Below are 26,297 nucleotides of genomic sequence, written 5' to 3'. Positions count from 1 at the left end.
CACCCCGAGGAGCCTCCACGTTCTGTCCCTTTTCCTCGATCCTCTTCCCTTCCCTCCCCCTCCCGCCATAACCCACCACCCTCTTCTCGTGGTCCGTTCTTTTCCTCGTACATACATACATATATGTACTCGTAGCCAGAGTTGTCTATTTCTCTTTCTCAGGTGCCTCTCGGTTTGCAGCACGTTGATGCATTTACTCGCTTACCGGTATAACTGCCGCGCCATTATAAAAGCCGGTCTCTCCTTCTCCCTTTGCCTCTCCCTCTGCCTCTCCCTCTTGCCGCCCTCTCCCTATCCCCGTTCCAAACTCCTTTTTCTCTCTTACCCTTCTCTACCATCCCTCTTTTTCTCTGTCTCGTATCCTCGTTGCTCTCTCGGCCGTTCTTGGACCCCGATAGCCAATGCATTTCGCAGCCGTTCAACCTGCGTCCCTGTTGCATTCTCCTCGCGATCACCGACCCCGTGTACCGACTTCGAAGGAAAATCACGGAGAGTCAATTTTTGCGCGTCAGGCCTACGGATCTCTGGATGCTCGATGCTCGATGCTCGAGAAGAGGCTTCGAGTTGCGGATAGGGGATGAACCGTGTTTGTTGCGAGTCGTGATTCATGGCTGTGGTGAAATGGGTGTGGGGTAATATTCTAACGTCCAAGTGTCGGATCTCGAGAGGAGACAAGGTGGAAATTCGAGTTATCTCGTACGATAGCACGTGCTTTCATAGAACGATTTTTCGCTGTTGGTTGTAGCATGTTTGTACGTACAATGTCGTCGAATCTTGCCGAATTATTTAATGTATGCGAATTTATTAATCTTTTGGTTTAACTTTAAATCGATGTTCAATTTTTATATTTGCAAACTTATAACGTTTTCCATGTTTCTATGTGTCGTTTTCTCGACGAGATGATCTACGTAAGAATGTTGGTATGGGGAAACAAGAAGATACAAACGTGTTTTAGGTAATTTGGACAAGTTGCACTTTTGAAAGGATTAGAGGCAGCGAAACAGTTTATAAGAAAAACCAAGATGGCATCAAATCAACCATGATATGATATTAATTCTACGTTTATCTATCTATGCATTTAATATCTCCATACTTTCCGCTGCACTGATCGATATAACGCTTCACTTTCTAAAAATCAATATGACGTTTTTTGTAATACGTTACTAACTACACAAGCGTTGCGGTGACCGGACTGAAAAGACTATCCCAATCCCAATACATCGATGATAGTCATTTTTAATCGAGTTATAACAGACATTTCTTACAGACTCGCATAGTTGTGCACGATGCTTTAAGCTCGTCCAACCCTCGTTTATATGTACTAACACTGACGCGTACGCTGTTACGAAGACAGAGTTACAAGCAAAATTCGTCGTAATGACATCGACAGTTTCTCGCGAGTATCTCGGAAAGTATGGTCGATCGACGGTTGCATGTATAGGAAAAAATGATTCAGAATGTCGAGCTGCGCTAGCTAATATATTCGTATTGACAAAACAACAACTTAAAGATTGTAAAAATTCTTGCTTCTGGAATAATTATGTTTTCGTATATCTTCTAAAAGCAATTGAACGAATCGATCAATCGCGTCACATAAAAGCTAATCTAATATTAGAATCGTTACTATCGAAAATTTGCCGAACTGTCTTCGTATACCGGCAAATGTGGCAAGATACTTGCGTTATAACGAAGCAAACGCGAAGCAAAGAAACAACGGAGGCAAAAGTGGCGACTATCCAAACCATAAGATTCCTCCATTCGAAATGACATCCTATAGCCAATGCCATACGCGTTACGAGTCTTTTATTACCGCCACGTCAAACGATCTAGGATGTTTTACAAGCGACACCGGCGACCTTTGTGCCGGTACCGATCTCCGGCAATTAACTCGTCGTCGGACATCAGTATGCAGATCTCGATCGCATCGAAGAACGTACTCGAATGGCGGGTGGATACGTTTTTCCCTGATGGCCAGCGTGACCACTCATGGCGAATTTGAAAACAGGGCAAAGGATCGCACGGATCGGCAGGGATGAAAGTGGAGATCGACGGAGCATGCGCACACGCACAGAGAGACCGATATCCACGACGGGAGCGCCGCGCCGCCGGCGCGGCGACTGGTTTTATCGTTCGGCGAAGTGCGACGTGCATGCACGTAGGAGGCGGTATATAAACAATGTGAACTACATTCCACCGGCATGAGTAACCGTGTTTTGCGCACTCTCGCCACTTCTCGTCCTTTTCAGCGCGTACAAATCTAATTACCTAGCAACCTACCTATCCGAGGGTACAGAGAACAAGCATCGGATATTCATCTGAATGGTGACGAAGATAAAGTTGACGGATATTATTGGAAGATTTTGAAATCTTATCTTCGTTATGATATTAAAAATGATGCGACAGGTATACAGCGAGGAGATATTGCTCTATTCTAAATGGGGAATTCAGAAATGGCAACGCTGTTAATAGAATTCAGTATTCTCGTTATATGCTTTTTAAGGAAGAAATATCATTTCCTGTTATTATGCGGCGACAGATAAATTACGTTGATAATATTCTTTTAAAGGTGTTACGAGTCGAAGCAGAATACGCGTAAATATACGCGCTCTCGATGAAATTACTTTTAATCTATCGACGTTATTTTTAGAGATCTGAATTGGAAAGTCTGTTAGGAAAAATGACTGGAAATTGGGGTAATTTGGAGCGAACCGTGTTTGCGAATGTATAAATACTGAATTTATATCGTAGCCGACGCCCGTGAAATGTGCAGAATTTCACGAATTTCCGGTTAGGCGAGTGAGAGTGAATGTGTCAATCCGGACTGAAGTCGTATGCTGATTGCAGTCGTAGTCGACTCGAGAGAGTTCTATTCTATAATATAATATAACGACGTATAATTATTTCAAATAGTTTTCGCTGATTCGTCATTGTAATATAAAGCTGAATTTCTTTAAATAAACAAATCTATACACTTTTTACGCCGTTTCGCTGCAAACTGATCCTTCATACTCGTCTATTTTGTCTACTTATTTCAAGCCGAGCTTCGTGTCTCATTTTGTAAGAAACTAACTTCTATGAAAAATATCATTCCACCTACGAAGACAGCATTCATAACACAAAATGGGCACTGGCAATGGAAATTCTTACCGTTTGGACTAAAAATCTCTTCAGCCGTTTTCTTCTTAACAACATTAATCGTTCTTTCTCTAAGGCATATTCAATGAACGATCCTGAAATCTTACGTATCGTAATTTATATCGACGTTAAAAGTCACGATATTCCTATACTTCTTCTTCTCTGTCTATCTTTTAACATACGTTTTTAACATATACTCTATTAAATATCGCATTCTTTCAAAATCCGACACGTACGCGCAATTTTCGAGCGCGTTCGTAACACATTGAATCTGGATATTTCAGTGATCTCCAAATAACACGTTGCAGGAAATAATCACCAACCAGCAATAACAGTCTCGTATTATCGAGCTGATTAGCCGATCGATCGTTTCCTTCGATTCGTTGCGTAGCTTCCCGGCAGCGTCTTCTAGCTAGCAGACCGTTACCCGGCATTTAGCAACGATTCATTACGATCGCATCTCAATACGGCCGTGTATACGAGTACATACAATTTTATCCAGACCTAATTGTATACTAATGAAAACATAACATCGTAATTTGCGTTCAACGCGTCGCTGGTATAAGATTATTTAAGCTACTGTAAGCTCTATAACATAGTCTATACCGACGAACAATTGTCCGCAGACAATTCGCGTTTCAAAAGGTGTTCGTGGTCGATTCGCGTACGTTGTCCGCAAAAAAATGTAGCCACGTGTATCGATAGATACATTGTTGTGCATTAGCTGACGATATCGTTGCCTGATGACGACGAACAACGCACGTACACTGTCTACGGACAATTATCTGTCAGTGTGAACCAGGCTTAATTCATCATCTTCTTTCCATTTCTTTCTTTGTTTTTCGTAGCAATCTTAAATCCATTTCACGCGAGATTCATACGTACTTTCTAAACTTTCTTGTACATGGTAGGTTAAGGCTAAGAGTAAGGAACTTTAAATACGCGTAACTTTCGAACCAATGGAACTCTACACTCGAGACTGTTATATTTCGTCTGTATTCATCGAGCGATATATATATGATAGTAATCAGAAAATGGGAAAAAGAAGATTAAAAAACAGCGGTGGCCCGAGTCGAAGTTTCACCTAATAATTTACTAATTAATGGTATATTGGAATTGACTAGTTACGAGGCACAGGTTGCAGACTTGTTTGTGACGATCTTACAATCTTACGTCGAATAGGATAATCAGCGTTCAATACGTACAATTTACATCGACGTTTCATTTGGTTTATTATCAAACTTGTTATTATAATACCTACGCTACAATTTATGAATAGATACTAACGACATGTAATTAGCGACTTGTAAACATGTAAACTTGCCAAATTACAAGTCAACTGATTAACCTATTTCGCGTGAGAGTGTAAAATTCTAAAGCAGAAATATATGATCCGTGCCAATTTGTAACTTGTCGTTCGCTAACGTTATTTATTAATAGGTAAATCGATAAGTTACAAGTTGAACGTTGTAAATCTCCGTTCTACGATTTCATAATTTCCCGTCAAATAAGGTAATTAGATAATATACAACTCGTAAAATTTTATTTATTTCGTTGCCAAACTCGTTAAAGTTACGCAACGATATTTTTCCACGCTGCTTTTTAACTTGTAACTTGTGATTTGCGATTTGTAACGTCTCGCTAATACATAGACAGTGTTAATTTCAACTGTACGAAATGGCTCGATATTTTCTAACACGTATCTAGATTCGGATAAATAAAGTTCTACATATCGTACGTTGAAATGCACGAGAAACTCGCTCATCTATATCGAGATGGATCTGGTCTAACGAATGATTTAATTTAAAAGCATTTAGCGATATCGCTGTTAGCGTCTGAAGAACGAGAACCAGTACATCTCTTATGTCATTCGAAACTGTATAAGCTAGATAATTACACGTACGTTACGAGAGGAATGTGGCTTTCCCAACTTTTCCTCTTCCTGCTTCTACACGTTCATCTTTCGCTGTCTTTGCAAAACGAAGCTATCGAGCAACACAACGAGGGATAAACACGAAACAGACAGGAAAACGATCGAAAGTAGTCGTCCACTCGAATGTTGATCGTTAATTCAAACGGTGTTGTTTAATCAGCTTAGAAAGTTGCTCGCGCTCTACTTTAATACTTTGCTATACAGGCGCGCGCTTTGCTCATCTTTCTCTAAATTCTTTTTGTCTCATAACGATAACGCATAGGTGGAGGACAAAATAGCGTAAAGGACTTGCCGTGGAGAGCATTAACGAACACATACATGCTGTTAGGATTAGGCCATGGTTACAATGGATTAGCTTAGGTACGGTGTTTTTGATGAACTAACATTCTAATGGATGACGCCAAAACAATGAAGTATACAAGATTCTTATGAGAATAAGTACTTACGTTGCATGCATTTCTTTCTTCACGTGTTTCATTCGTCGAAGCACGCATCCACTGAAACCATAGCCTTACTCATTACCTGTGATGCACCAACAGTATTATTTACAACATTTTCAATATCGTTCATGCTACAATAATGATATATGTAGAGTATGTGCCAAATGGACTTACAGGGCATTTAACTATAAGAGTATCAAAGCGTTGGTATAATCTCGTTTAATGCGTTTAATACCAGTTCCGTATATGTCTTTTCCATCTCTTCCTTAAAAAAAGAAGTTGCTATTATTTTACGAAAAGAAACATTCGTGTCCGTTCTTGAGGCAACAACGTACCCAATTAATCGTATCCATTGGTAAAAATAATCATTTTCCCATTTCTCGTTATCGAATCGCTTAGACTAAAAATCGATCTACCTAATGTTACGAATAATTTTATTTTAAAGTAAGACGAATGTTATCTGGTACAGTAGATGAGATAGGTAAAATTCAGCCAGCAGTCAATCCGTTAAAAGATGCATCGACTGTGTTCGTCCTACGCGCTTCCGTCTTTCTTCCCTCGCCATCTCTCTCTCTCTTTATCTCTCTCTCTCGCTCTCTCGTTCTCCTTCCACCCACGGCTCGATGAATGCATCATGCGTGCATGCAGTTCGCCGCGCATTCCAGTAAAGTCCCTGATCTCCTGCCCTTGCGGTTTAGCATTCTCGTTAAGTCGCGCTGGAATGCTTCTCTTACGTATTTGCGAATAAATCGACGGTTTTATGAATAAATCTCGACGGCAAATTGCAGCAGCTACGGCAACGACGGATGATTAGATCGTAATCGATTCGATCCGTGGAACAACCTGTTCTTAATTGCAAAATAATTTCTACTTAGCGACGGCTTGATACGGAAAATTTATTATTGTCGTGACAGGAATCGCGGCTACGGATTGCCCCGTTCCAACCGCAGGTAGATCCGCGACACTGAAGCCTCTGACGCGACAAAGAATGCGCGCGAGAAACGCACACCGTCGACGCGGTCGGCCATGACCAATAAAATACCATCGTGCAATGAATATCTGCCGAAATAGCCAAGTGTTCTGTCACGACTATCGCCAATGATAATGCGATCTATGTGACAGCTGACTCGTATGTTAAAATCAAGCGAGAATTATTCCAGCGGTATCCTAACGATTGGAACGCGAAGAACGTTTGATGCATATGCGTATGAGTTATGATTATACACGTGTGCACAAATGAGTTGCAATACAGAGTGGTCCGCCTGAACTCTTAGATACCGTTTTCCTGGAAACTATAGCAGACATCGACTAATTCTTTTTTACATTTTAACGGTACAAGGAGATTGACCGCTACGAGGTACGAGGATTTTTTCTCTGACGACTATAAAGGGATGCTCTCGTTCTCTTTAATGCGATGCCGTATTAATTCCCGTTCGTTAGGATAGTCCTTAGAGAACTGAATAACGTTCGTTTGAAGCATCTTTCGTTATTTTGCATAATCGACGAGCAGCGACGAATGGAAAATCTAAAGGCAGGCTCGAGCCAAGGCGCCAGACAGTAATTAAAGCAGACTTAATTTCCAAGACATTCGCAAAAAACATATTACTACAGTGAATTCTGCCTATAACTGTGCGTCCGTGACAGCGTATGCGCTAGTTATAAGATAATATTATTGAGAACCTATGCCGCTCGTTTTATTCCAAAGAGAATAGGTAAGGAAAATTACGAAGAAGTAAAAGAAGAAGAGGAAGAGGAAGACCCATAGGTTACGACTGAATTTATTTCGACGATAATCGTAAGAGACACCCGCGCTCTCTCGGATAGGATATAGGGAACGCGGAAGTGCGTATGTACGTGCACGTTGAACGCGTAGCTTTGTATAGCTGCGAACGTTCATAAACCGTGGCTCTGCAAGAAGCGCTCGTCGTGCAAACAACGCATCCTATGATAGCACGCAGGAAATGCTTGTCGCCAGTATTGTAAATACCGTGACAGACCTATATGATATTCGATATCTATGGTCTTTCGCTTAATATTTGCCGTATACTTTATAACTGTAATCTTTATAGCGTAACTATCTATAGCAGCAATTTCTCGCGTGACTTTGCGTAAAGAAAAATCCAATAACGGGATACGTCGGAGAATGTCGAAAAAGAAAAATTCTGCCAATTGATTGATAAAGAAATAGAAGTTTAAGGCCGCACACTCTAATAATATAGAGTCACGTCGATAACGCAAATTATTAATAATAATACGATAAGATACGATTAGTTTCTGTATAAGGATGTATACCTGTAACTATCTATGTTCTTAATTATTTAGCTGTTTTTACATTCAGAATTTTGTTCTCCTATGAATTGTTTATCCCTAACTCCATTCTACTTAATTTTTATGAAACCATTAATAACAGATACCGTTGACTAAATTATTTCCTGTTAATAGATTTTCAAGTTCAATTTCACGATGCGCTTGTTTATGTAGCGTAATCCACGTCGTGATCACGATACACGTGGTATCTGCTTGACGATTTTGAAGTTTACGACTGTAGCAAACGACAAGGTGAAGTATTTAAAAAATATGCTTTTAATACCTTTCTTAAAGCAGGTAGACAGATCGTTGGCTGTTACAACGATAATCACGCAATGCGTTTTTATTTATCTTTATTTATGAGGCACTCCTTAAGCAATTACAGCCGAAGAACCGAAACTCTACGATAAAAACCGAATCTTTGCTCTTCGTTTTATCACGCGTATCTCTCTTATCTATCGCTTAATCATGAATACTTCAACCGTTTCTCCCAACAATTTAGTCGTCGACGGACTTCGACAATCTTATTAAAAGCCAAGTCTACACTGATAGACAATCGTCCACAGACACGTGTCGCAGCCGATCAGCGGCAGACAAAATTCAAGTCCAGAAACAGTTTGCGTATAAAAGCTCCGTCCACACTGGCGGATAATTGTCGACAAGCATACGTCATCCGGGGAGAATTCTCGACACGGCGGTATTTGCGCGTCGAAAGTGAAAATATTTTTTATCAGAGAAAGTGAAAAATATTTTTTATCGGAGAAGCTTTCTTATTTACTTGTGGCATGTTGCAGATATAGTGACATACATGTACATATACAGTTACCGACATATGTATATGCTAATTCAAACTTCGATGGATAAATAAGGACACGGTACACAGCGAAACCAGTGACGGTATGTTTAACGCGTATAGCGAATATTTTCTATAATTGACTGTCTCTATAACGCCATGCGAGTTATAAATTTCATCGAACAAGAATAAAAACTTCTGTCAAAAGTGTAAATGCATGTACTACTATATACATACGTATTATACGAAGCACACATACATAGAATACATGGAACAAGGTACAACCGAGTGATTTTACGACATGTGCGTGTAACAATAGACAGAAAATGCAGCGTGTCTTAATTGTATCACCCTGGCACGTCTTGTATAACTTATATACATGTATACTTATTTATTATTTCATGAATTATAAAGCGTCACGTTATACCTAAATCCGGTTTCACACTGAGATTCGCGAATCGTGGTAAACGAGGGTGGTGAAGCCACTTCCAGAGAGTGCGAGGGACTACGTTTGGGGCTACATCGTGATCGCGCTAGTACGTAATCTTCTTTCTCATCGAGTAAGAACATGTACATGTTCGTAAGTAAAAGTGAGCCAAAAGATCGGTCAGAGCCACGTCAGCGCTCTAGCAGTTTTGTCAGAAGGTGCCAATGTGGACCCACATGAAGTCTAATGGTCCATCTCTATATTCCTATATCCATATGTACGCGCAGAGATCGAAAGAAGCCTTCTGGAAGGAATACGAGTCTGATTGGTTGTTTTTGACAGAGTCGATACAGTCGTGAAGTTACACGCGTGTAAAACAATATAACATCGGGTGATAATGAGCGACACAAAGCAGCAGTACCTTCTTTGCCCGTTGCATCTCATGAGACTTCTTTCCATCTCCGAGCTCCGTACATATGATCAGTTTCTATCATACGCGTGTCGCGTATCTTCGTGCGAAACCGACCTATCCGAAAGTAAAACTTGTTTTTATCCGAATATCACAGTATTATCTGCGTATCGTATTATTAAGTTGTCCGGAAAGTGTCTTTCTTTTACAGACACATCTTTCACAACGATGCATCTTTATACAAACATGAATAATAATACAAACAAACAATAATATAGAACGGAAAGTGTTGTGCATCCATTATTTCCTTATAAAACGAAAGAAACTTTCCGGACGACCTAATACTTTAGCGTAATAGCGCTACCAAGCAGTCTATTTACAACTTATACAGTTTCCATTTCTCAGATTAAGACAAGGAATTGTAAATGAAATTCCTATTACAGAAGGTTAGGCATGAGTTCGTGCAAGGGATACGAACAGCCGATTCTCGCAAACGAGGAAGAATACGAACAAATGATCCTGCGGTAATTTCAATGAGCATCAAAATTAAAGTCCAAAGAGGAAGACCGGGATTCAACGAGATTCGTCGGTGTCCATCGAGATTCGGTAAGAGTGAAGAAAGAATAATTCTGATACGACCTGTAGACAAATCGTCGCTCTAGTTTCAATCTACTGTATCCCCGCTGCTTTGTAAACTAAGGAAACCGAGTTTCAAGTTTACGAGGTTTAGCACTGTCGCGTGGAGTTAGAAATTACAAGAACTAACCGTTTGTTGCTCTCTAAGCAGAATTTTCATCGTGTTACAATGAATTTGTATTTGTATTGAAAACAGCAGCTAATCTTAGAAACTAAGAGGACAAAATGGCAAGAGGCTGTTGTTGCGATCATTACGCAAATGATATCGACGTTAAACGTGTGGAAGCCAACGATGATTGAGAAGGCAACGTGTGCCGGCTGAACGATATATCAGATAAACAAACAGCCGACAATTGAGTCGCCGTCAAGCATCGCATAGTCTGCCCATCGAATTTGTTTTGACGATATCGCAGAACTGAAACATGGCTACCTTGGTAATTGCGGATTACGCGGTGATCGCAATTACGATGCTCATTAGTTCAGGAATTGGTGTGTATTACTGGCTCACCGGAGGGAAACAGAAATCGACGGAGGTAAATTTACTTTAGGTGCAATAATTCCCTGGTGTAAAAATTGTTTCAACTCTTATGTAAATAATATGGGACACGCTTAACACGAGATACATAGATTTATTTATATATATGATAGGAGTATTTCATGGCGGACAGATCGATGGGAGTGGCACCAGTCGCAATAGGTTTAATGGTTTCGTACCTATCTGCGGTTAGTTTGTTGGGAGTAAGCTCAGAAAATTACGTGTATGGTACTCAGTACGCTGTGATCAACATTTCTTACGGACTTGCTACTCCCTTCGTCGCTTACTTATACATGCCGGTATTTTTCAAACTTGGCAATGCCAGCGCCTTTGAGGTAAGTTTCTAGAAAAATTCAATTTCAATTTCAATTTAACAACTTTGTAAGATAAGAACCAAGATCGCTAAAGGATCGTTACGTACGACAATTTCATTTTAATGTTACGTGAAGTATTAGTGGTTCGTGGTAGTCAATAGTGAAACTTTTATTATTTGTAAACACCACCGATAAGATATAGATAGTTCTAAGTAAAACTAAAAAATAGTACAGTAGAGCTACGTTTATTTGAACGTTCAGTTTCTATTATTCCAACTACGATCGAACGTAATTTCGTAAAACGTATTTTCGCAAAGTAAATTCTGTGCGTCAAACGAGGAACAGTTGAAACTACAACACACGAATCCTACATCGTTCCAAACAATAATCGGAACTGCTCGGTTATCCGAACTGTTTTGTCCCCCTGTTCGGATAAACGAGATTGCATTATATACTATAGAAGCACAGTTATGACAATATCATATGTAGAACAACGTATAAAAAATACAGCAGGCACGAATAAGATAAAAAGAAATTTTCCTATGCTTTCAGTATTTGTACAAACGTTTTGGCAAAGCGGCGAGGCTGGCAGGAAGCTTCGCTTTTATGCTTCAGCTGCTTCTGTACAGCGGTGTAGTGCTGTACGCACCCGCACTTGCTCTAGAAGCTACCACAGGTATCTCGACAACTGCAAGCGTAATCGGCATGGGATTAGTCTGCACGTTTTATTCGACGATAGGCGGTATCAAGGCAGTCCTCGTTACTGACATATTTCAGAGTCTCTTGATGCTGATAGCCGTTATCTTGGTGATCGTTACAGCAGCCGTGAATGTCGGAGGTCTCGATCAGATATGGGAGATTGCTCTTCAAGGGTCGCGAATAGAATTCGATAGGTGAACGTACATATTTTTCAGACGATATTCGTACTAGGAATGCATAGATCGCTGAAACTAACGGCGCGTACAACATCGGGTTTTTTACACTCGTGTGTTATAACATTTGTATTGCGACGCTTGTATGATATTATATTTATAACTTTATTCTTATTTTGCTCTCTTACTTCTTTTTATTCTTCGCTCTTTCAAGCATTAGAGTTAAGAAGCAGTGTGTTAAGATTGGAACATAGCGATAGCGCGTTTGTTATAGTTTCTGGCGTAGTTCCGATATTTTTTGCGATAGCTAAACAGGCCAATACGTAGCTGACTTCTGCATTCGCGTTTCAAATACAAGAAAATTGCAAATGTGATTGCGTAGGCTGGTAAAACTTAAACATTTTCTTCCCAGTTCCGACCGGTGGTTCCTTCGAGACTTTTGTTCCTCGTAACGAATACTATACGTCGCGATAAGCAAACAATTTGGCCTTGAAAATCATGCTCAACGTCAATTTCGCTATTGCTTCTTCCAACGGACCTGCACCGATCCAAAGCTACAGAAACACCTCTCAAAGACATGACAAATAATTTTTTGACAGACACCCTGTATATTCTCACTTACAGAGCACTACCTAATTTTAAGTTCGAATAAGACATAATATAACCTAGTTTTTTATTATAATACGAATGATGAATAAGTAACGACTTAATTTTATAATTAAAACGTCCACTTACGCTTATCGCGAGTAGGTACTCGTATCAAGTGTCTCGTACGATGTTACTTACGGACGATAATCTATTTGCAGAAGTCAGTACGTATATGGTTCTGGTCGGTCTGCAAAACTCAATTACGATGCAGTCTCATAGAACCTAAAAGTCTATGCGTGCATCGTTCAACGTGAAAATTACAATTTATTCTCATTATTAAATAAATAGGAAGAGCTGCGGCGAATTGCCAACTAAAATCTCAATTTACCAGTGTTCGCTAGATATTACGATATTATTACGCTTTACGTATCGTTTAGAACAGCGAAACAATCAGAGCATGATTCTTTAACCGTGGTTATAATACGAACCGTTATGTTGTATAACACGAGTATAACAGTGCGCTAGCAACTGGTTAAATCGATTTTCTCTTTGGCATTATATATTGTAAATTGCCATGAGCGTGATGCAGTTAACACACTTTCAAATACCATGCCGGGCATGAAACATTTATTTTACGAGGAATCCAGTCGGGTATCGATACTGACAATGGTATGTGCATTCATTCAGCATTTCAATGGACCCAACGGTGCGACACACCTGGTGGAGCTTGACATTTGGAGGTTTCTTCACCTACCTTTCCTTGTACGGCACCAACCAAGTTCAAGTTCAGAGAATGCTAACCATCAAGTGAGTATCTACCCGCTGCTGACTTTCTACACAATGCGTATGTGTCCCACGATACCGCCAATTATACGCGTTCATCGGAATTCCATAATTAATTACAGTAAATCGACGCGACGTCTTCGTTGATACGCTTCTAAACGTTGAAAGACGATAAAGAACTCTATCTCGATGCTTATGAGTTCGTATAACGCAGAGTTCTTTCGATTATTTCAAAATTTGCCGATATATCGAGGAAAAGAACAGGAACAAATTTTCGTGAGCAGCTCTGTAATAAAATAAGTACCGCGTGCGGAAGTTTTCCACTAAAGTGAATTATTTTCTCATCTTGTTAACACTTTTTGTAGTATTATTTTGATAAACGAAATATATTTTCACCGTGGATAACGGAGGAATACATTTCTATCATCGATAATGATTAGCAGTAACAAAAAAGTGTTCTCATCGCTTATAGGCAATGATTATTTGTAATAAAAATAGCTTCCGCTATCGATAACGATTACAGGTAAATGAAATCGCTTATAACGATTGTTCGAAGCTAGAATATTTACAAATTAATATTTTTTAATAATAAATTAATATTTTTCTTGAATAATCCCTTTGAGATTTAACGAGCATCTAAAGTTTTTCATTTAAACGAAAATTAATCCTTTTATGCTTTGAATAATACGTAAGACGATACGAAGATTACGTGGGGAAAACGTCCCAAGTTCAATTTTTACGTTGATTGCTGGTTGAAAAGTAATAGATGTTCTATTTTGATTATTTCAAATAGTTTCATCGTGAGAGTTATTTCAATAAATACATGCGAACGTTAACACAACTTCTGTGTTAAATTCGCCTGAAATATAATTCGGTAAATATTAGTAAACTCGTTACCCTTTCTCGATATTTATACAGATAAATTACAGATTAATTAATTAGATATTACAGATAAATATTTATAAGATAATGAAATATATTATTATAGCCGATATCATTTATAGCATAACTAGAAGAAACTGGAATTAACCTCGTTTAAGATCGATCGGTGAAGATTGTACGTAATTCAAGAATCTTCAACCTACTGTTCCGCTAATCCATTTCGTAGCAGCAACAAAAACTCGTAAAACGAGCAAATAACGATGCACGATCTTCGAATCGATCGATCTTTCCTCTTTCTTTCGTCCAATCGTAAATTAACGTTCGATAAATCAACGAACCGGCCTACGAACGAAATTTCTATACAACTCGAATATTGCGTATCCCGATCCGAATTCCAATGGCATTGTATTCATCTCGAGGCACATTATCGCGATTCTCTTGTTCGTAGCGTGACGACACGACAGAAAGACGGAGGAATTTTCCTGTAGACTTTATCCGAGCTACGCATCTCGCATGCATACCGCCAGTAGCGATCGTTCGATAAATCGTTCTTCGTCCGCTACGCTGTTGATTCGGTTTAACGATAATCGTCCATAAAATTATCGCTATGGCCGAATTTTTCGATTTTAGAAACGTGAAGGACGCGCAAACTGCCATTTGGTGGAGCTGGCCATTGTCTTCGCTGATGTCTCTGGGCCTATGCTTTGCCGGTTTGGCGATATATACCAAGTATCGTGATTGCGACCCCCTTCAGGCCGGAAGAATCAACTCGTACGATCAATTAATGCCGCTTTACGTGATGGACATGCTCTCCGAGTATCCAGGTGTGCCAGGACTTTTTATAGCCGGCATCTTCAGCGCCGGACTCAGCACCATCTCCGCCACGGTGAATTCCCTAGCCGCCGTTATGCTCGAAGATTTTATCAAACCCGTATATCGTTTTCGGTAAGATTCATAACACCGTGAAACGAGCTGAATCTACTATGCCTTCGGTCATAATATACGATAATCTGTATTTAGAGGATGATTCAATGACCCAGAATAAGGTAAAAATCGAGAATGACAAAGTTGCATCGGAGGCTTCGTCTTTTAGAGAACGGCGGTTGCTTTGTCAAGGACAGAAGCAGATAATTGACAGAACTTTATTCTATATTGGGAAATAAGTTAAAAGTATAAAATGACATTTTTTTCGTTTAACAGCACGTTTTCGGGAAAAGCGAATTTGAATATATTTTGTCACGAATAGATCGCATTAATTAATGCGTTTACGCGGAAACTATAAAATCTCGTGTAATCTCTTAACTCATCTCCCCTAATTAAACCTTTGCACTCGGAATTTTATTTCAATTTCGTTACCAGCAGCTCCCAACGCTTTTAAGCGTTTTATATGAAATTTACTTTAACCAAAAAATAAGACAATTTAAATAAATAAAGGAAGAAACAAATTCGTTTAAATACCAGTTTCATTCACACTATTGTTGTATTTTGTAATTTTCAAGTGTATGATATATCTTGAAACAATTTCCAGGTTGCAATCCTGGTTTTCTTTCGCACGTTTCACAAAAAGAAGGTGGGACTGAAAGAATGTCGAGTGGGACTCGACAAAGGAGCTCCTAAGATAAAAACTGATGTCGAGTCACATTCGACATAGGAGTGCAAAGGGTTAATGTATCGTTACTTATCTCTTGGTATTCCGATCACTCGTACAAAGCCGCGTGTACGTACGTGCGATATATGTAATCCACTACACCAACATGGAAACAATTAATACTATTTCAGGGGCAAGGAGATTACCGCAACCGGATCGATCATAGTCAGCAAGATTCTGGCTTTTATAGTCGGTATCGCTTGCATAGGATTGGCATTTATGGGTCGATTTCTTGGCGGGCTTCTTCAGGCTGCTTTGACGATTTTCGGCGTGGTCGGTGGTCCCGTGTTCGGCATGTTCACTTTGGGCATGTTCACGCGGTTGGGAAATCAGAAAGGAGCCATCATCGGCCTCTTGACTAGCCTCGTTTTCTCTTTATGGATCGGTTTCGGTCAGCCAAAGCCACCGATTCCAAACAAAGTGAACGTCACCGCCTTAAACTGTAGCTACGCCGATGCATATTACGATCATGAGAAATCGTCGAATTTGCATTTCGAATACCAGTAAGGAATTCGCCTGCTATTCATTGACTACGCATATTTTCAGTCTCCGTTCTACGCACATTTTCTGATACATGCAACTGCTTCTTGGTTTTCATCATTTCAGATATTTTTCGAGGTTCAGCGTAGTGGGAAATAATATTTCGAAAGTGGTACCTAAAAGAATCTCTTTCCCAACTATTTCGTATTTCTATTTATTTGTATTTATCTGCATAATAGTATTCGAGATTATAACTGTGTTAGATATAACTAACTGTATTCGATATTACAAACAAGTACTTCATTTTGCATATTCTATGTATACTCGCAGTACATTTTCGTTACAAGTACACATGTCTGTCCTTTGAACTATCTGCTGTCTAGTTATTAACGTTAATTGCATTACAGAATTATTGTTATCGTTAAGAATATTTTTATCGCTCACCGATCTCATAAATTTCTTCCTTATTAAATATCTTTGCATGTATATAAAATAATTTTATATAACTTTGTCATTTCAATTTTTTTTATTCAGCACTCCACTTATAAAAATAATCGGCAGTTGTACAAAAATAGAATTATTTCTATATTTTGGGATACTTGTTAACGTTATTTGGAGAAAGATAAATTTACGATATTACGCAAAAGAATAGTATCTATTACAAACACTTTTTCTCAAACAGAGATCGTGCTTCTTACCACAACTTACTTACGCTAAACTACGTCTGCACCTATTACATCAAATTGCCAACGTTTTCCTTAATCGCAAAATTAATACTTATTCCACGTAGTACAATTTACCATAATTGATTTCTAAGAGGTAATAAATTATACGGCTTTTCTGTTGCAGGCAAAATAACAATGACTCGTACTTCTACCTCTACCGCATTTCCTACATGTGGTACTGTCCACTAGGAAGTTTGATCAGTTTCGTAGTAGGATGGATTTCCAGTTGGATCTTGAATTTAATTTCGCGTAAAGAATCCAAGACTACGCAGTCAGAACTTTTCACACCGACCTAATAATCGTGACTATGTAGAGAAGAATCGAGAAATTCGAATGAAAATGAACAGTAGCACCGCGTACGTACGCTGATTCGCGTAACGAGTGACGCAACAGACATCTACGAACGAACTTGTTCACATACATACGTACATTCATACATACACACATAATTTTACGATAACGAATAATCACTATCGTCTTCTAAATATCCTACGATTTCCACTGGCGGTCGAGTTACCATTAATCGGTTGCGTTATACAATTTTTAAACGGACGATCGCTCCTTAGAAGATACTGCCTCGTCATCCTATAATTTCCAACATCGTCATGAACAACGTATGTCTCTGGTATTTCTGCGACTAAAAATTACACGTCTCCCCGTACAAGAAAACAGAGCTAACTTATCGATCGTTTATTTGCAACGCGCTATGGCTCGCACAAGTCTCGCGATTGGCCTTCACCTAAAAACAACCGAAACAAAGCCCAAATCCGTGCAACAAGCTATCCGTAACGTCTGTCTTGTCTCAACAAAAATCTGATCGTATCTTGAAAAAAAAAAAGAAAAGAAAAATAGAACATGTTAGGTAGAATATGTCAACTAACGAAAAGCTAGGTGCCATTCGAAAAAGTATATAGAAGATCTGTCGGAGAGATAGATCGGACGAAATCGCGGTCGATACAACACGTACTCGGTTTCCTTTCGGAATTCCGATTATCGTCACGAGGCGTCAACCTCTTCTCCTTCTCTGCAATGAGGAGTAGACGTAAACACTACTCGAACCACGGGTGTGCTGAACGTTTACCGAAACGTTCGCAAATCACGATGGAATGCCGTCAGACTAGTGTTCCCGTGCGCGGCACACGGTGACATACAGAACGAAGCAACGACCCGTGCACTGTGCAGCGCTTACGTAAGGAAATAACGCCGTATCGAGAGAGACAGAGGGGGATGGAGGGAAGGGGACTAAGAGAGAGAGAGAAGAGACCGAATGGACCACCTCGTGCTTCGTTTCGTCTATATACTAAAGCCGCGTATTCAACGTGGTCACGTAGTACGCTTGCAAATGTTTGTGAGCTTTTTGAAATGTTAATGGGCGAGCGTGCGTGACAAACGTTTGTCAACCACTTCTACTAAACAAACGTTAGCAAACAAGGGCTTGTTTATGAGCACCTGTCGCTTACGCATCGGTACCGCCAGTTTTTAACTTCGACCGTACGGAGGTCGCGGTTATCAATGTGCTCTGAAACATAGAATGCACAGAATCGAGAAATCAGAGTGGTGTAAATCAGCTCGTTCGCAATTTTCGTAAAATAGCGTTTGGTGTTTATTGTTATGAAAAATTGAGTATACTTCATGGAGTCGTGAAAACGTATCGTGGCAGATAATAAAGCTATAACTTAAAATACATTTACCGTGTAAACGTGGTCCCTTCGTGTCCGGCCCACTTTAATAATACTACCGTTCATGTATTTTATTTTATATTATTTATTACATATGTAACATGTATATTACACATATATGTATATGTTCTACCATAATAATATAAGTAATTATATATTAATCATAATGTATTAGTAAATAATGTATTGTACAATATGCAGTGTATAATGTACTTAAATACATTTGGAAATTATTTGTGAAAAATTGTCGTTGATGATCTTAATCCCAAATTTGAAGGTGTTAATATGAATTTTTGTCAGATCCCTTTAGAGGCTGTTATTCGTTGACAAACGTATACAATATTTACGCTTTCCGATGATCATAGACACAATACGAGTTAATTATGAAACTAAAAGTACGATATTCTGCAAAGTTGAAACACGTGACTAAATTCAAATTAAATTGAAATTGACAAAATCTTCGTCCACAGCTATAATTTTCAATTCGCCATACGCATGTGCAACGAAAAGATTCGAATTACATTCGAATCATGATTCGATACTTCAAACTTTCGAAACTCTTGTAAAGTAAACATTTTTCCATTTTTAGTCTTTATCTCGGTAAAGTGTGTATAATTCACGAAGTAAAACAACGTTTTATCCACGCATTGTATAGAAAATCATTCGAATCCTAAAAATATATCATTGTAGGTCTATAAAAATCTACGTAATTTATATCTTAACCACTTTTGGTAGTTCTAGCGTTATTAAACGCATGCAAACAAAGAACTGGAGTGGGAACATCCATAAATATTTAAACAGACATATGCAAACAATTAATTCTGTGCGTGGCATACGTCATCGATAAACAATCAAAAGATTCGTAAATGTTTGTGAACTACTTGCGCGATCGCTGGATACGTGGAATAGCAATCTTTTTTCGTTTTGAGTATACTCGACTAGGCTTTCGATGAATTTTTGAAATGGAGCCTTTATGGCTGCCGCCATCCGCGTTGTGCAACCATCACTGTCTCCTTTCGCCCGAGTAATTGCGTTACGCAATTCGCGCATCTCACAAGCTTTGCTTGTTCGCTAATTTAACGTGGGACAATTCGTGGATTATGTAAGAACAGCGAGAACTGTAAAAACAATTTTTACGTGGAAAAACTTGATACAGAACTATGGGAAGATCGTTGATTATAAATTAGATCAAACGACGTTAAAATAAAACGTATAGTATGTTATCGACAATGAGAATGAGGATGTTTGAATGATGTTGATGGAATGGAAAAAGAAAATGTTCAAAATTATTCCATGTGTGATCTCAAGTACGAAAAATCCTTGGGTTTCTCAGATCGAATAAACTAAAAAAAAGAAAAATAAAGATTTAAAGCAATCATTCTCAATTTTAATTACGATACATATTTAACGTTTAATTACGCGTTTTGCATATTGATGCCACGAATACGCAACGAATGTTAATCGAACCCATGGACGAGGTAACCTCTGCTATTTTATAAGTGTTCGTCTGTGCACTACGACCATCGTCATCCGGTACGCAACAATATTCTCCATGTTCCGCCTATGAATGAACGAACGACTGGTATTTTCTGCTATAAACTTGGAAATTTCCACTAATTGGGCTCGTAGAGGATCCAGTTAGTTTTTCCTCCTTTTGTTCTCTCTGATTCGAACGAACCTCGTGTAATAGACTAATCCGACAGAGATTAAGGTAGAAACAACGGGAGTTTGAAGACACTACCAAGAAGCGAAATTACAGGGATACGCGTAATATACAAACACTACTGGTATTTATGTCTTAAATTTACTCTCGAAACGGCTAGGTGAAGACAATAGCTGTGGAACACTAATTTTTCACTAATTTTTATAGATAAGCGATTTTCAGATTCGATACATTGTCGATTAATTTTGAAGTTGAGTATGTGTTTTTGATCTTTTTGAATATTTAAAAAGTATTAATAACGCTAATATCAGTTAATGTTACAGTAACACAGTAACTAAGCTATTAGGTCGTGCGAAAAGTTTCTCTCCTTTTTAAAAGAAAATAATGGATGCACGATATTTTCCGCTTTATATTATTTTATCGAATTACATGTGATTCATTTTGTTCTATCAAAATAAAGATCACAACGTTCGACAGATTAGATTTCATGTTTGTATCAAGATGCGTCGTTGTAAAAGAAAGACACTTTTCGGACAACCTAATAGTATTACTTGTTTCTCGCAAAAAAAAATTGTGTAGATTTATCACCTACGTATATAAAAAAAGGCTTATTTCCTTTTTCGATTACTTCACATTAAAATATATGTTTCCAGCTGCCAAGTATTTTTAAAAGACGCGTTACACAGGATGCGATGACAAAGCAGATACGTACAACAGCGCGAGTGCCAAAGTACTCTGAACCTCTTTCTCGCAATTAAATTTATATTACTAGCGAAATTCCACAAATTACGTAAAATCGGGAATTTCTACTATTAATAAATACATTAGTCCGTAATCTACAACCTGTAACTTTCAATTCGTTGATATTAATAATATTCAAATGCCCACGAACAATGCTTTCGTAATTTACGTGTAAGATACGAAAAATTATAATCGACATATGATAAAAATAGTATCAATTAGAATGTAACAGTCACGCGTGCTAACGATAGCACGAGACCATTTATTTACCTTTATAACACAATCAGAGTATAATATAAAGTCTCTATTGAATGCAAGTTCGAATAATTATGGGAGATATAAATAATTATGTGGTTATTGCAACGGGCGTACAATAGAGTCGGGATACTTTTTTCAGAACTCAGAGGAACATGTAACGCCACGGATGTGACTTGTCTAATGTTCCCTGTAATTAAACGAAATAATCGAGTCGCGGAGTTGCATCGCCGTCTTGCCGAGTTCTCATTATAATGCCGCGCATTCCTCCGACGAAACGAGTCTTTCCCTCAGCACGTACGCCGTCTACGTGGAATACGGAATGCAAGAATGATGGATTACACGCGAATTCGCGCTCCGTACATATTACGTTCCTCTTCGCGCACTACCGTTTCATTTTAATTATTATTACTTTTAACCATCGGCCAACTAGTGCGTTTTAATTATTTCAATTTGGTCTTTAATGTGCCGGATACATCGAACAGAAACAAAAGACTGCCGTTATTAAGAAAAAGCAACGACGTGTTACGGGAACAAGAAGAGAATAGATCAACCCTTTGACCAATTTGCAATTAACGATTTCCAGAATAATTAATTTTTATCGTCGAGATATTTCCTTTTTGCTTTTCTCGTGTGGGATACAGCGTGCCTCTGTATGGATAACACGGCGAGGGTGATTCTACTTGAAAAAACAAATGGAAAATATAAAATACATATTTTTCAATCGAAAAGCATCTATTTCAAGAAAATCGAGTTTCGAAATTTGTCGGATATACTTGAACTTGACTAATTCGTTCGTACGCCGTTCTTTTCGCTGTAAAAACAACTAAAACCGTCAGATGTTAATTGCAATGAAGGCGCGAGTTACACAGTCGCCTTCTTATTTCCAACCGGCGAGATAAATTTCTTAATTATACCGGCGCTGCGGTATCCTGGTCGTATCGGTGAACACTGGCCGACGCGACGCCAGCAACCACATTGTACAGAAATCCCCCATAGGTATGGGGTAAACGCTGCAGATAGCCACCGGGCATTTTTTCGACCTCGCCGGAGCTGTACATAGTTTCTACGGTGCGGCGTACAACCGTTCCGTTTCCTCATACCGTGCATACGTGCCTAACGAGCAACTTGGTATAATGTACATAACACCATTATAATAAACATTATACTCGCTCATTCACACACGCGCGAGCTAAGAAACACACGAGACTTGTGTAAATACGCGCGCGCACGCGCCTTACCAATGTATTCTCCTTTGCAAAAACGTACCGAGTCCAAAGATGCGCACCATTCCTTGCGAAATTTATGCTAAACAATATTTTCCGCCGAGGACGAGACAACCTCTAGCGTGCATATATGCGTACACACATATATACATTCATACGTATATATGTATACAGCGTGTTCCGTATAACGTGGTCAATCGACTAGGAGGTGGTCCACGGGCTAAAATAAAATTTTGCCATTTACATTCAAATAGAGCACCTTGCCAACAGCTTTTATTGTACATTTTCGTACGTAGAATAATTTCCCCCAATTTTGCCGATTATTTACTCCTATCCAGTCCGGAATTGGCCGAATATATTTGTCAAATTTTCAAACCCCATTTTGTCGAAAATAAAACGTCATATGAAAAAGTTTTATTCTAAATTTTCGACTTGTTCTTTCACGCAGAATTTCCCTCTAACCGATTGCACCGCCTGACCGATCGGTATACAGGGTGAGTTAATAAAAATGGTCAGTTTTTTATGAATTACATTTTCAGAGATATCAATGTGATTTTTTTAGTTTTATGCTGTAATCCTCCGTTTAGCAAACTCTGTATTGCCACAAAGATCGACTCAAGTTACCCGCTTAGTTTCGTTTAGCATTCCAGATACTCGGTCGATCTTTATGCCAATACAGAGGTTAACGGGCGTGGTTGAATGCAATTGCTCTCTATAAAAATTCAAAGTTGGAAAATCAAAATATGTTCGTCCGATCAGTCTGCTCGAATACGACGAATTTAAGAATTAACTCGATTTATTACCGATACTTAAGTTAAAAACGAGCGAGCCAAATATCATCAGGAAGATCAATACATACCACTAACGACGATTATTAAACACTTAACGATCGTGCTTATTACGCGATACGCATTACCTTAACAATGAAGTAACAAAATAAATCAAGCCGCTGTAATTGCTACACAGAGCGAGCAGTATTATGGAAAATTCATGAATATGCAGACCAATGAATAGAATATGGTTCCCATAGTTATCCCTAATGCGAGATTCAATCAATGATAATGATTATAGCAGCGAAACGCTAAAGTTCAACGTGCAACATTATAAAAAAAGAAGAAGATAAACAAGGGAAAAAAAAAGAAGAAATTACTTTCGAACCCGCCTGAGAAACTACACGTCGCGTACGCAATTAACAAACAGGTAAAAAGAGCGCATAACTCATATTTCTGGGTCTTCCTGTGAAAACGATTCTTCATCCTCGAATACTCGAAGAAAACGAAACGAAACGAAACGAAACGACTCGAGGGATTCGTGATTGACTTTCTCAGTTCTTCGTTTTCAGGAGGTATCTGTTAATTGCATAAGTATCAGTTTCTCGACTTTGTACGCACCTGCACTTTGTATACGTGGAATTAACGAGGCATCCAGGATGCATGCACGTCTCGTGCATACAACTATGCGTGCACAGTGCACACAGATTGCGGCTCCGGCAATTGAAACCTAAACTTTACATCGTACGTACTGGATGGAAACAAAGAAACAAAACGATCTGCCACGCGAAACCAGCCGTTTAACATCGGTAGAACTTGACTGCCATATTCTTGTACCCTTATCTTCTTACAGATACCATCGATCAAGCGGTACGGAACGATCACGCGAAAGCAAGAAATGTCTACGTCCGTACAATTTTCCCCGTCGACGAACCACACCGGTTCGTTGATCTGAATTCGAACGAACGGATATGATTCATACATTTCAATTATTCACCTGGTCGATGCAACATTCACGATAAAGATAAAACCTGTTCGTCTGAAAATAAATGCGCTATCCGTATGTACGGCCATACGTGATGTAACTCTCGTTAAACGCGCGAAGAATCGGATACGTTTTCTCGTCTCTTCATTCGAACGGTATTAACTCGCTCGGTGCTTTGATAAAGATAGACAAGTAAGTGTGTATCATTAAAGAATGATTGACGCGTCGTGCCCAACGTCGTCTCGCTTGTCGGATCATTACATAGGCAGCGGGTATTTGAAAGAGATGAAGCGATCGTGGATGCGACCCGAGAAAAACTAAATACGCGTAACACGCCGATAGCTTTTAAAAGTTTACGCTAATCGTTTTACACGCCCGAACATGACCCTTTTATTAACAATGAGATTAAGACGATATCTCTCCTTGTATGCTGATGCATTATTTTATTTCCGTATCGAAACGATATATTAGTATCGTTAAAGTCCAATTAAATGAATTCCAATTCGTGTGGAACTCTTTTCCAAAGCGCCACATAAATCAGCTTTTTATAACAATAAATACAAAACACGATGATGACATACACCACTATGATTCTCAGCTCTCCATATGTTCCTAAATTATTTGATTTTTCCAGATCATCGTGTATAACATTTTATCCAGATGATAATTAATACTTTAATGTCAATGGTAAATAATCTAACAAAATGTATGGCATTTAGTTTTAAGCAGGAAGAGAAGAAGCGAATACTTTTTCTGGAATTTCTATTTAGAAATAGTCAAAAATAGAATATAGACTCTGCTAAATAGCATAATAATTTAAATCAATAAATTATAATATATGATAATTCCCAATTTCTATGTACAGTGCGCTCGAGTGTATTAACACTTTGAGCATCAGTTTCCGCTCAATCTTTATAAATACATATACCAACCTTTTATATATGCAGCTGAAAAAACGACGAGCAAAGATTACTTTGCTATTATTTTAAAAGCAAGAAAATATTCATAATATTCTTCGAAGCAAAACCGTTGCCTACTTATTACCGAGAACCAATAACTTTCACCAATTCGATAACAAATCATCTCAACCGGAGATTCGTGTTTTTCGCATTAAAATAATAATCAATCAATTCGAACGTGGCCGAGAACGTGATTCAGATACGTTTGAAGCCACATTCTTACCCTTGAAATTCTACAAAGCAATCTTACCTAGATTCTCCCGTTCTCCGAATCCTCCGCCTCCGGCTTCACACAGGTGCACCTGCAACAACACAAATAAGCCTTTAAATTATAGTATTCTACCTGAGTGAGAGGCTCGATTCCGCGCCAGATACCAAGAATCGAACGTAAAAGCGCGCGAGCGCGTCCATACACGCGCGCGCGCGTACACGCACACAAAAAGACCAACAAAAATGAAAGAATAAAAAGGATACTCGCATTCAGATAAGATGGACGCAGCAAGATAGTTCGGATCGCTACGAACTGAGACACGTTTACGCGAAGAGATTGCATGTTGCTTTCCGCAACATTGAATTTCACCGCAATAATATCCCTGACGAAGAAAACGACAATTTTTCGCGCGGTCTGCGGCACACCGGGCCTTCGCGCATGCAAAAAAATATTCCGCAGACTGTCATTAACCGTCGAGAATTATTGAGAATAATGGCAGGCAGTGGCGGTATATACAGGTTACCCTGGGTATATAAAGCAGCCTCCGCAGACACCACACGTGTGTGTAGAAAAATAAATTGCCGTGGTGTATCGACACACCGCGCCGGTGTGCATCAAGACGAACTCCACCATGTGTATGCACAATGCACATGCGCGGTGCACTCGCGCCCGTTTCTATACTATCCGCAATCCGAAAGGAGCACGAACTCCCAATAAAACCGCTCTACTTCGACAAATCGCCTTAATTTCATCGTCAATAACCCCGAGAAACCCAGCGCCAAGTAAGTACGCCGATCGCCGTTTCCGTACACCGCGCCGCGCCGCGCCGTGATTCTGTTACGCGGCTGCTGCGCATGCGCCTGTATGCGCGCATACGCGGCTTGCATATACGGGGAAGTAC

General features: G+C 39.1%; 2 protein-coding genes across 14 annotated transcripts in view; one reads left to right on the top strand and one right to left on the bottom strand.

Annotated features, from left to right (window-relative positions):
• LOC100650924 (protein expanded) overlaps positions 1 to 26,297 on the bottom strand; it is a 118,214-nt gene that overhangs the window by 59,349 nt on the left and 32,568 nt on the right. For 6 of the 11 annotated variants that reach the window (XM_048406861.1, XM_048406857.1, XM_048406866.1 and 3 more), the window contains exon 2: positions 25,436 to 25,487. The gene's annotated coding sequence lies outside the window, so the exon portion shown is untranslated. Of the gene's footprint in view, positions 1 to 5,514; positions 5,571 to 25,435; positions 25,488 to 25,919; positions 26,159 to 26,297 lie in introns of those variants that run through there. The other 5 variants (XM_012309250.3, XM_048406863.1, XM_048406862.1 and 2 more) reach the window with 4 other exon arrangements.
• On the top strand, positions 8,306 to 18,593 carry LOC100651038 (putative sodium-dependent multivitamin transporter). Of its 3 annotated transcripts, none has more exons than XM_012309248.3 (10): positions 8,306 to 8,512; positions 8,610 to 8,712; positions 9,888 to 10,050; positions 10,277 to 10,613; positions 10,729 to 10,950; positions 11,482 to 11,822; positions 13,077 to 13,196; positions 14,685 to 14,999; positions 15,834 to 16,205; positions 17,032 to 18,593. In XM_012309248.3, exons 4-10 carry the CDS (start codon positions 10,503 to 10,505, stop codon positions 17,201 to 17,203), a joined length of 1,653 nt encoding a protein of 550 aa, XP_012164638.2. In that variant the 5' UTR covers positions 8,306 to 8,512; positions 8,610 to 8,712; positions 9,888 to 10,050; positions 10,277 to 10,502; the 3' UTR covers positions 17,204 to 18,593. The 3 variants fall into 3 exon arrangements, with proteins under 3 accessions (XP_012164638.2, XP_012164636.2, XP_012164637.2); XM_012309246.3 differs by having other exon boundaries at positions 8,306 to 8,529; XM_012309247.3 differs by having other exon boundaries at positions 8,306 to 8,712; positions 10,280 to 10,613.

The sequence above is a fragment of the Bombus terrestris genome, chromosome 6, assembly GCF_910591885.1.
Source record: "Bombus terrestris chromosome 6, iyBomTerr1.2, whole genome shotgun sequence".
In the NCBI taxonomy this organism is placed as follows: domain Eukaryota; kingdom Metazoa; phylum Arthropoda; class Insecta; order Hymenoptera; family Apidae; genus Bombus; species Bombus terrestris.
Note: the sequence above shows the minus strand (reverse complement) of the source record. Positions and strands in the feature narration are given on the sequence as shown.